The following is an 11756-nucleotide window of genomic DNA, read 5'->3' as shown; positions in this document are numbered from 1 at the left end:
TGTGTTCCAGGGAAAGGGGGTGAAATTCCCATCAGTGACCCTGAGGGAATTTCAGGAAGTGGAGAATCTGACTCATTTTCTGGGGTTGGATGTCAGACATCACATCATGCTGCTCCACTCCTCCTGAAGGTGGACTTGTGGCACAGAGCAGTGTCCCAGGAGATGGCACCTGGTTAGAATGAGACATGGCAAAAGGACAACAGTCCCAGACTCCAATCACAGCTTCCTCCACAGCACAAAAATTCCCAAATAAAAGTAACAAGTATTTGCATATTCAGGGCTTGAAAGAGTTTGCTATTGTTTGCCAGTTACTGGGGGGAGTTTTTTGGTGTTGTATTGTTTAAGGTTTTTTTATGTAATAGTACTCAGCATTACTGCTCATTAGTGAGCACTCTGTTACTTCCTAGGAGAAAAGAACTGGAGAAACTTCCTCAACAGAATCATAAAAGGTTCATTAGAAAAAGGAAAAGTTGATTTAGAAGAGCTGTAAATGAGTTTCATGGAAAGAAAGGGGCACAGGAAAAAAACATGCCCTCTGCAGATACAGGCTGCTTGCTCTAAGCCACTGTCTGTCTTTATAAATCCTGTTAACAGTAGAACAGTGCTCTTCAGGAAAGAGCAGGTCCTAGAGCAGGTCCTGACCTCCCCAGGACCAACTCTGTGGCAGCACAGATGCCACTGCAGCAGGACAGCAGAAGGCAGCACAAGCCAGGTCTGCATCAAACCATGAGCGCGGGTGCCCCGACACCCAGAGCACGCTCCCCTCTGACCTGGGGCACCAGCCCTCGGGCACCCAAGACCTGCTCCCTCAAAGCCACACGCAACCTCCCTCCCAGGCAAGAAGAAAGCCCAGGGCACTGCTGGCTTTAGATGAGGCTGAAACAGGGCCACTGCCCCTGGAGCCTGTCCCCACTCCGCTGGGGACAACTCTGCCCTGCGTGAGGTTTGCACTTGCCTTGGGCTTCCATGCAGAGGAAGGGGCTCCCCATCTCCCCGGCCCGCAGTCAGCAGTAACACAGCGGCTGCTGGGGATGCTGTGAGGCTGCCTGAACCAGGCAAGCCTGGGCTCCGGCACGGTGATTTACCTTCTGGTGCCCTCTAGTGCCAACAGCTACGTAAGGTGGCCTTGCAACTCCGGCACCCACAGCCCTCCTCCCACCCGGCTCCCTGCACCTCACCACCCTCTGCCTTCCTCAGTCATCGCCCCCACTCACACCAAACCCTGCCAACGGGCTGCTAGTCACGTCCCAAGGCACTTGTTTTAAGCCAGGAAAGAATCTATGCTCTAGAAAGATCTCCCCAAATCCCTCACCCTGGCCCCCTTCCAACTCAAATCACAAGGCTGTGAGCTGACCAGGAAGCAAAGAGAGAAGAGATGGAGGTCCTGCAGGAAGCCTGAACCCCTTTTGGGTGCATCATGTGGCAAGGTGACAAACACGCTTTTTCAACACACAGGAGATGTGTAGTGATCTGGTGACGAGGGTCCCCACCACCCCCTTCGACTACAGGTTTACAAAGACACACCCCCAGCGTCTCTCAGTGAGGTAGGAACTATAGAGCACAGGTCTTGAGAAGAAAGTGGGGGCTGAAGATACCTGATTCAGTCCCTACCTGTGCCACAGTTGGAAGGACAGACCACTGTGTGACCTCAAAAAAAAAGGGGGGGAAGGGGGAAAATCCCCCCAATATAGTCCCTCTCATTCTCTCTCCATGTTTTCCACATGCTTTGGAGTCTGATTCAGAAGCTCTGTGCAAGTGGGACTGATGATATATGTGACTCACCATGCTTGCCCCATTCCTTCTTGGTGGGATGTTTCAACAGAGGGTTTAACTAATCCCTTCCTACAAGGAAACACAAAGAATATTTTTATACAGCTTCTGATGCACCACTCACACTACCCTGCATCAGGATTTTCCTTCATGCAGTAAGATGTCTTTGTTCAGAAAAGGCGCACAGTTCATTGCTGGGGCAAGTGAAAGGTAACCATCACCCTCCCGCTCACCTGAAACAAATGCACATACACAGGCTGAGGTCCACCACCCTCAGCCCTTCAGCGATACATCGATTCATCTCTCAGTCTCCTGAATCTGGCAGCTGGTTATTTCAGGTGCAGCACAAGGTTTGGCAACCAAGCCCTTTTCCCAAACTTGCAAGCTCCTCAGCATGGGCCAACACTGCCTGGAGATGACCTCTCTGGAAACAGAGTACTGACTCTAGGGAATCCAACCCCAGAGCTGGAAAGCTCTGCAAGCCACAGAGAGTCAAACTACCCCCCCCTATGTTTTTCTTGCTCCCTGGAGAGCACCTAAAGAAAACCCCACCTCCTCTGAGCCTAACACAGCCCCTTCCTGTTGTCAAAACACCTTTTGTAAATGTGGGGCACAGTGTGCTCTGCCACTGAAACCAAAATCCTCTTCCTACTGGCTCTGCTCCACATAGTCTCCTCAAGTAGATACCCCTGAAACTTCCTTGTCTCCCTCACTCAAACCCCAGATCTCCACATCAGGGGAAGGAAGACACTGAGCCCATCTTCTCTGTCAGGCTTCTCCCCACACAGACACCCATAAACAAGTCAAGAACAACATCCCCAGGGCTCACGCCCATTTCTTAGGGATTAAATTTCCTCACTGTAGGGAGAGGCTCTCGGAAGACCTCGCCATGTACGGGAAGAATAGGGAACCAATCAAACATGCCAAAGAAGAATGTTACCAAAACACAGCCATGGTTAAGGTGGATCCCTTTAAGCAGCATATATAAGGCAACTGCGCAGCTAATAAGTTGAACAACTAGCAACCATCATATTGGTGTCTGGGCTTTTGTTCCTGCGAAGGTTTTAACCTCCTGCAAGGGTTAGCTGTGATCTGAGTGCCACATTTCTGTGACTTAACAGATAGAAAAAGACAGCTAATGCCTTACCATAACACCCCACCAACATGACTGTTACCCTCCTTACCCCCACACCACTTCCCAGTGTTACATCACACATATCTGCCCATGCTGCTGCACATCCCCTGAGGATCACAAAACAAAGGTCCTCGTCTGATGCAGGACTGGTGTTGCTATCACCGAGCCAGAGCTTTGTGACTGGGCTTCAAGGTACATGGTCATCAGCAGGAGACAAAGTCTGCGTCAGAGTTGCGATGATTCAGGGGGGGTTAGGGTGATATTTTTTTCTTTCCTCCCAGCCAATAAGAGCAGTCAGAAGAGGTACATCTTCCCCTGCAGGAAGTAGAGCAGTCACTCTTCTTGCTGGCAGGCTCCTCTTCTGAAGTGGTGGAGATGGCAGTGAACTTCACCTGCAGCTTCATCACATTTTGCTGTTTAGCACTCTGGAGCTTCACTGGGACTTCAGGTGGTAAGAGTAAAAAATAATTTCTGTTTTTCTTGTGCTGCTTTCTAATGCATTGGTAAGTAACAGCCCTTCTCCAGCTGCTGCCCATGCTGGCTCAGCACTACAGGTTTCAGACTGCAGCTGAAAATCCAGCTGTTTTAAAAGACTTTTCCTCCTTATAGCAAACCATGTCATCCAGGTACATCATCTAAGGATTTTAAAGTCAACTTAACGGTTTTAAATTATTTGTCAGTGTTTAAACTCTGCATGACCTTGATTATTAAATCTAAAGACTGTGGGTAACAATTTGACTGCTAAGTACAGACAGGCACTTGAGTGCTGATTAGCTGACTTTAATGAAACATTACTCCATATCGTTTCTTTCTTTGCTGAGCAAGGAAACTCTCTTGACTGTAGCTGGCCTTAAATCTTTAGAATGGGAGCTGCAGACAAGAATGTTTTCTCTCTGAAGGTTTTAATTCTACTTCAGTTTTACTTTGGTTCCAGTACACAGAAGGTACTAATGCACTCAGGGATGGTGTTTGGTTAGCCAGTAGCTTTTTGTTTCAGCTGCGGTTTCCTTTGGGGGTTGCAGAGGCATGCAGGAACTCTGCTGCCTCTTAAATGTAGAGATAAAGCGTAGCCTTGCTCCTAGTAATGGAGAAAAAGTTTTGAAAGCACCTCATGATAAAAACGCAACCTGTTAAAATCTGCCTATTTGCTTCACTGCAGGCTGGGAAAGGGCATCCACAGGATTGCTCTCATACTGCAGGAACAGGCCGCCCAAACTATTCCTCAGTAAGGAAAGTACAAGAGACCCTCTTAATACAACATTCAACTCATCTCTGCAAGAACAGGAAAACCTCTCTCTTGCTTAACAACAGGCATTTAGAGCAAGAAAAGAGTCTACCCTGATGCCATCCAACAGAAGGAGGGCCAGATTTTTCCCTTCTCTCTTCACACTTTCAAGCCTAGGGTTTTGATCAAAAGCAAAACTCAGGTCTCAAATACAACTGCTCTGGCTCTAAGCATCACCCTGTAGAGCAGTAAGAGCTGTTTTCCCAGGTCATGAGATCACACCCTCTGGGCCTCTGAGTATTGTAGGTGCCTGGCCAAGTCATGCAGTACCTCTGCTCCCACCCAGGCCTGGATGACAAGTGTTTCACCAATACTGGTGTGCCTAGAGCCCTGCACCATTATCTGACCCTCTGGGCCATTCTGCTTTGCTCCTGGAGTGGGGCCATTGCCTTACACACATTCAGCTTTTTAAGGTAATGGCCCACAAGGGTCAAGATGTCAGGAAAGGCTGCAGTGAAGGAAATAAGGTGCCTGGCAACAGGGAGTTTCTTGGTTTTAAAATATAGTGGTGCAAACTATTCCAAACAGCAAAAAGTGATTTCAGACCAGTGTGTGCACTATGCAGTGACCACCCTGAATGAGAATCAAAGCATGTAAAGAAAAACAAATCTTAGCCTTGAAGAATCTGGGTCACCAGAGGAAAGCAGGGGAGTTAAGTTTTACCATAAGGGCTCAGTAGATTTTATACCACTTTGCTCTGGTACAAGTCATTCTCAACACCAAGTTGCAATGGGTGAAGGAGATGAAATGCCCAGTACCCCTTGGTGAAAGCTGGGGCAAAAATATACTAGCCTACCACGTGCCTACAACACATGGTCCAGTCTGTGGGCACATCTCTCCAGATGCTGCATGTCAGAGGCTTTGCCATGTGTGACACTGCTGAATCTACCAGGCACTGGAATCAGGAACAAGGGCACTTTGGACTCTGACTCTTGCTTTGAGTAACACATTTCATAGTTTGCTTCCCAGACACACAGTGTGACTTCAACCAGCTTCATTCACCCTGCCACCCCATGCCTAAAAAAGACGTCACCGTGACTCAAGAGGTGTTGTGGGCTATTGAGCCACAAAGTGACCTTGTACTAAGATTGAAAAAGCCTGCAGCTATCTCTACTACTACAAGAGACAATATCTGCTGTTAACACCCCCGGCACTGCCACATGACTTCCCAACAGGCGTAAAAGCATAGATTCAAGCAAGGTCTTGGAGAGCAGCAAGAAGAGCTCAAGCCACTGGCCTGCTCTGAGCCTGGCAGCCTGTCTCAGTTTTCAGGTGAGCTCAGGAAAAAGCTGGTTCCTATAAGCTACTGGAGTGGTATTGATGGCGGAGGAAGAAAAAGCATGGCATACCTGAAGAAGAGGACAGCCGGCCTTATGGGCAAGGTCCGGACTAAGGCCCTGCTCTGCTCCAAGCTTCCGACTTCAGGCAGGTCCTGCAGGGCCCTCTTGAATCACCTGTGGGTTCCACCAGATTCACTCTAACCCTCAGGCAGAGTCCCTGTTCAGAGCAAGAGGACAAACATGCTTTGTAAAGTCTTACCCATAAAGTGAGTACTGGATAAGATGTGCTGCCTGAGAAATACCTTCAGACCTAGGCTGCATGCTTTCTGTGACTCTTGAATCCCACCGTCACTGCAGTGGGAAAATACCATCCCATAGAGAACAGTCTCAGGACCTACGAGTAGATTCTGGGCTGTTGGGTGAAAACACACTTCCAGTTCCTCAGCACTGGCTGCACACCCAGTCCCAACGTATGTCAGAGACATGGGACATGAACACTTGTCACCTTCACACCGAAAAAAAGCCACTTGCAGAACATTCACTCCTTTCAGACACACGGCCTGGGCCTCTCAGCTCCCACTGGCAAGAAAACACGGGGATCATTAAGGTAACTGGGGCATCAGCCAGGAAGAGATGTGAATTTGGACATCCTTGTATTGAAGAGGGATGTGGAATTCAGTCTCTCTCTTGCAGGTCAACACTTTAATCCCTGAGCAGTGTTACAAGGGGGTGCAGCAATTAACCACCTGCAGCAGAGAATGTGAGTGCAACTAGGACATATATAGGCAACCTGAAAGCTGAATTTTTGCAGCCTCCTATGCTGAAGATGGCATGTAATGCTGGTGGTGTTTTTTTTAAATAGATCATCAGGCTGCCCTTCTCTCTTCTACTCGAGTTTCTCAGTACGAACTGGCTTAAACACACAGTCTATGCTCTGTGCTTGGCTGTTAGTGAGAGATCTGACTGTGGAAAACAGCTAGAGGTGCTAAAAAGCTTGACTTTCACAGCAAATTTAGTACAAGGTCTGTGTGCTCATTTGTGTGCACACATATAGTCACTGGCTACACAGACACAGCATGAACTCCAGGGGTCATCTCCTGCACTGGCATGTCTTGGCATCAGCAGTGGCTGCATGGCAGCTTGTGCAGGTTGAGGATTTTTTCCCCTTGTTTGTATTTCAGAAATGAGAAAATGGAGGGGAAGGCAAATGTTAAAGGGGAGGAAATAATGGCATCAACTGTGAGCTTCAAGGTTCTTTTAAGTTATGGAAAAAACAAGCAGAGCATGGGAAAATTAGCTACACAACCAAATAAGAATGTACAGTAATAAGGACTGTGTGGGAAGAAGTGCTCAAAGCTGAAAGCTTGTGGGTTCCTCCCCCCAATCTCCATTTCTTACACACCTTGCTCCTCCACTTCATGGCTGTGATAAGATGGCCCTTGGCATTTAGGTCAGGGCAACATCACTTCAGCACCCAAAGCACCTGTTCTGCAGGCCAGTGGGGAGCTAGTCCAAGTTCTGCCCCAGGCCCTTCCCCACCCAGCTGGAGAACAGGGACACCCTCTTCTTGTCAGCATGTACAAGGGTATCTTTTGCACACCTTTATCATCACCTAAATCTTCCTGAAATAAAAACCTCAAGATACCCAAGGATTAAGGGGGGGAGTGGGAAAGACTTATGTCTGCAAGTTAAACTTGTCATGCCAACTAAGAGCAGCAGGACTCTGCCAGCCAGTCTTTGATATGTTATCAAAATTATACTGTACTCTGAGCAACATGATCTATCTTTATAACTAGAATCAAAGTTGAGTCTGCTGTGAGCTAGGAGTCATACCAGAGATGTTCTAAGTAATATTCATGATAGCCTGGTTTCCCTTAAGTCAGACTGAGCTGTGCTAACCCTTCTAGTAGCATCTTTTTATGTCACTTCATTCCACAGGATTGTTTCACCCTTTCAAACATGCAAAGGAAAATGACTTTGTAATGCATGCAGAGTCCTTCTGAAGCACAAGTGCATTGAACAAGTAAGAAGGTTTAGCATTAGTTCAGAGGGCTGAAGCTCCCACGGTTTCAAGCACCTGATGTGTTTTGCACTCATGTTTTGTGTTGTTTCAGCTACGTATGTATCACCACCTCATTCAACCATGAAACCTGGCTCCCCTGTCCCGATGAACACTGACAACCCTGGTGTTCGCAAGGCAGCTCGCTTTGGGGTTTACAGATACAACAACAGCTCCAATGACCTCTTTCTGTTTAAGGAATCACAAATAAACAAAGCCATGGTACAGGTAAGAAGAGCCCAGACTTCTGGTGGTCCTCCAAAGCATTTACCAATTGACCCTCCTACAGAGCACCCAAGACACAGGAGTCCTGATCCTCCTCACAACTGCTATGCATGCCTAAAGATAAACAGTGCATGTCCCTCTATCCCATTCAACTGCTCCACAGGGGGGCTCTGCCCACCTCCCTCATAGGGTCAACACTAAACACTTCAACCTGTAACACCATACACAATTCACAGATGTAGCACTTGATTCCTAGCCAAAATTTTAGCATCCCTTTCCCCTGCCCTTACTTTAAAGGAGGAAACTACTTTCTCTAGATTGTCAGAGGGCTGAAATACATGCTCCATGTGGAAATTGGACGCACCGTGTGTGAGAAGAGGGAGCACTCCAGCTTGGATAACTGTCACTTCCAGAAGAAAAAAAGCCTACAACAGGTATGTGTCCAATTCTTTTAGAGTACCCAGTAACAGCAGGTGATTCTTGGCCATCTCTAGATGTGCAGTCACCTTCAGACCAGCTCTGCCATGTCCCCATAGATGTACAAGCCTCCTCTGTGCAGAGCCAGCTGGGGTGAGGCAGTTACCAGTATAAGCCGCATTGTATCTCTCATGCATCCAGGGCCAGCTCCTGTCTGCAGGGAGTTGAATCAGACACAGCCACCTAGCCCATGTACCTAGGTGACTGAGTGAGAGTGTGCAGAAATAGAGTAGGTGCTTAACAGAGAGATTTCCTGGGTGGGGGGAATCCTTACTTGGGCTTTCCCCTAAGATACAATTACTTAGCAAACAGTACTTTTCCTAGGATAAAGGGGGCAGACAAAAAGTTGATGTTCCCTCCTGCTCCATCATGGCCCAGTATGCTGAGACCAACCAGCGGCCACCTGAACTTCATCACCAGTTCCCCTTTTATTTGCAGATGCTGAGATGCTATTTTGAGGTCTGGATAACACCTTGGTTACATAAAGTGTATGTTCCTGTTGCTCTCTGTCACTGACTTGTCTTTGCCAGTGAGAGCCTGACCTTCCACCATCTACCACCATGAGTTTTTCCTTGCCTGGACCATTGAGGCCAAAACTGAAGTGGGCAACGGCTGGACAGAATCACCACAGCACTCTTCTCTCAAAGCACATGACTGTTTTCCTCTCTGAGAAAGATGCTCAAAAGTTACAAAGATGAGACCTACCTTGACTGAATGTGTTGCTATCCAGTTGTGTATCTATTTTTCCAAAACTAAACTACAGATGAGAGCATGTTGTCATTCATTCAGTACTGAGCCATCCACACTCTGGCTGAATTTTGAAGCAGTGTGAACACACCCAGGAAGCTCTGTTGGACTTGTTTTATTCTGTGATGAATCTTCATACAGCTATGATGTAAACAAGTCTAAACCACAGCACATGTGACTACAACATTGAGGAAAGCTTTGCAACAGTGAGATAGTTTGCCTGTGGATACATGCACACACACACACACACACACACACACACACACACACAAAGTCTTAAGAGTCTCCAGTGCTAGAGAAAAGGTTAGACATATCTGTCAGGAATGTGTGAGGTAGAGTTGTTCTTTCTTCAAGAATGTGGATAACGCTGTTTTGAAACACACCCACAGTCCAGAAATTACAGTCTAACTAGTGCTTCTACTTTAATCTTAATTTACTATGAAAGGCCATCATTGCAAATGACAAGACAAATAAACCCAAACATATTCCCAAAGCATATTTTTTCTGAGGTTAAACAATGTAGTTTCATTCAGCATTCAATATCTGGCTGACCACAGTTTATATTCCAGTTTAGTAGAATGATGGTCTTCTCTAGGTGGGCATCTACCATTCCTTCAGCTTTTGCTCTTCATGTATGGGCAGATTACTGCTTACACTGGACTAAAGCCCTTATTTGGCAAGATTTGGGTAACTGCTTCCTTAAAACAGCAATCAAGTCTAGGCACATATTCAGTCATATATAGACCAGCACTTATAAATGGATAGGGCCCCGACCTAAGCTCTGAAGAACACTTTCTTTACTCAAACACCCCTTTTCTTCCGATAGTTGTTGCCTTTCTGCAGCAAAGTCGCAACTCCTATTAGCAGTGACACCCCCAACTTTCAGCCTTTATAACAACCATTCAATCAAGAAAGGCCAGTGAAGGGCTCCACATCAAAGTCCAGGGTTCTTAAGACCGATGGATCTATTAACAACATAGCTGAGGTCTCTGCTCTAAGTAATTCCAAAGCAAACCTTTGCAGGCTGGGCAAGTCTCAAGTTCTGCTTCAGAAACATCTCTTGTGATGAGTAGGTGGCCCAGCAGTAGGTCAAATGCAGCATCCAGTGCTGGAGAGACAGCTGTGCTGTCTTTAGGGACAGCAGTCTTGTCATAGCTGGAAAAAAAATAAGTGCTCAAAAGAAACCTCCAGAAGGGTCATGGATATATGCAGTGCGGTACTACATTCATCCATCACACAAGCCACCACTGACAGTGTGAAGCCAAAGACAAGGAAAAAGAAAGCCAGCTATGGTGGGTCAAGTTGTCCACAAAGCAGGAAAGCCACACCTCAGCTAAATCTGTAAGAGAGCAAGAGCAGCCAGGAGGAGCTGCTCTCCTGATCTCAAAGGGGTTAGCAATGGTCTCCTTACCTCAGCTGGGTGCTGCACACAGTGCCTAGGGCTTCCAACCAGGCTGTCAGCTCCAGACAGCCTGGGCCCAGAACAGGCCAGACAGATCCACGTTGGTTTCTTCAGCCAGCGGGACAGCCTGGTGCTCAGTAACAGATGTCACCAGCCTTTCCACATGCCACAGTGGGGGTGAGAAGGCAAGACACAATCAGCTTAGGTCTGTGCAGAAATTCATGCAGGCAGGGATCACTCCACACCATGTGTGACCCCTCGAGCCTCTGGCATAAAGGGCTTCAACTCAGCCTCCTCACCAAGCCAATTCCCATTTGTCAAAGAAATATAGTTAAAGCCATGTGAACCTGGCATCATGCAGGCTGACAAACCCAACATGCTTTTGCTGCTCTCTCAAGGAAAATGCAGCAAAATCGTTCAGACCTCTCTATCCAAACAGGCTTGTTTGCAGCATGTTTTACATAAAACTATGGCCAGCATTTACTGAAACACAGATTTGCTCACTGCAACCAACACAGTGGGAAAGGGGACAAGCACATTCTGAGAAAGACAGATTAGTCTTATTTTTACAGCTGCAAAGTGTTTGCTGTAACATTACAATAAGAAAAGCACACTGGAATAACAGCACCCATCATCCTCCCAGGTAGATAACAGCACCAAAGAAGGGAGCAGAGCTAAAGACAACTGGGCTCTTTCTACCACTTCAGAACACTTAGCTCAGGAAATGTTTGGGCAATTAAAGTGTCTTGCATTAGGAGAACACTGCTAGCACTGACCTAAAGAACTAAGTACCATTTTAATCACAATGACATGCAGCAGTCAAAAGCGAATGTCTCTACCCTCTGGATCTTTGCTAGAATTTACAACAAGGTTAATTGTTCACCAATTCATTCCAGGGAGTTCACACCCTTGTAGAGCTTGCTGAGGCTCTGATAGATTTGAAATTTTTGAATCAGATTCAAAATCATCTAGGTTAGGAAAGACCTTGAAGATCAACTAGTCCAAGCATTAACCTAGCACTGACCATTCTCAACTACACCGTACCCCTAAGTGCTATTCCAGGCTACAAAGGCAATTAAAAATAATTTCTAGTACAGATTTAGGGCATAAGGAGGGAAGGGAAAGCTGTTCCTACAAGCCCCAGATGCAAAGAAAAAGGAACAATCCCAGCAGTGACATTAATTGCTTCTGGGACAGCCATAGCTGGTGCTTCAGAGGTATGGGTTCATGCAGAAGTGGTACAAACAAGTTGAAGGAATGGCTTCCTTCACCTTCAGAGCTCTCTCTCCAGTATGCTGGAAGCACTGGGCCTTGTGCATGACATACTTTCCTGGCTCATCTTATAAGGATACTTAGCCTCATCTGAACAGTCTGCC

General features: G+C 46.9%; 1 protein-coding gene across 1 annotated transcript; it reads left to right on the top strand.

Annotated features, from left to right (window-relative positions):
• The first annotated feature begins 3255 nt into the window (after nt 1-3255).
• CST7 (cystatin F) lies at nt 3256-8995 on the top strand. The gene is made up of 4 exons (XM_026845815.1): nt 3256-3356; nt 7585-7757; nt 8072-8188; nt 8670-8995. The coding sequence occupies exons 1-4, from the start codon at nt 3281-3283 to the stop codon at nt 8745-8747; spliced, it is 444 nt and encodes a 147-aa protein (XP_026701616.1). The 5' UTR covers nt 3256-3280; the 3' UTR covers nt 8748-8995.
• The last annotated feature ends 2761 nt before the right edge of the window (nt 8996-11756 follow it).

Source organism: Athene cunicularia (assembly GCF_003259725.1).
Source record: "Athene cunicularia isolate RWA chromosome 3 unlocalized genomic scaffold, athCun1 chr3_part1, whole genome shotgun sequence".
Lineage (NCBI taxonomy): Eukaryota > Metazoa > Chordata > Aves > Strigiformes > Strigidae > Athene > Athene cunicularia.
This window is presented reverse-complemented; position numbering and strand designations above follow the sequence as displayed.

Bases quoted from the DNA above. Each gene is read 5' to 3' on its own strand.
- CST7 (XM_026845815.1), top strand. From the start codon at position 3,281: ATGGCAGTGAACTTCACCTGCAGCTTCATCACATTTTGCTGTTTAGCA. The intron at 7,758-8,071 runs GTAAGAAGAGCC...TACTTTCTCTAG, and splicing joins TAAACAAAGCCATGGTACAG to ATTGTCAGAGGGCTGAAATA. The intron at 8,189-8,669 runs GTATGTGTCCAA...TTTTATTTGCAG, and splicing joins AGAAAAAAAGCCTACAACAG to ATGCTGAGATGCTATTTTGA.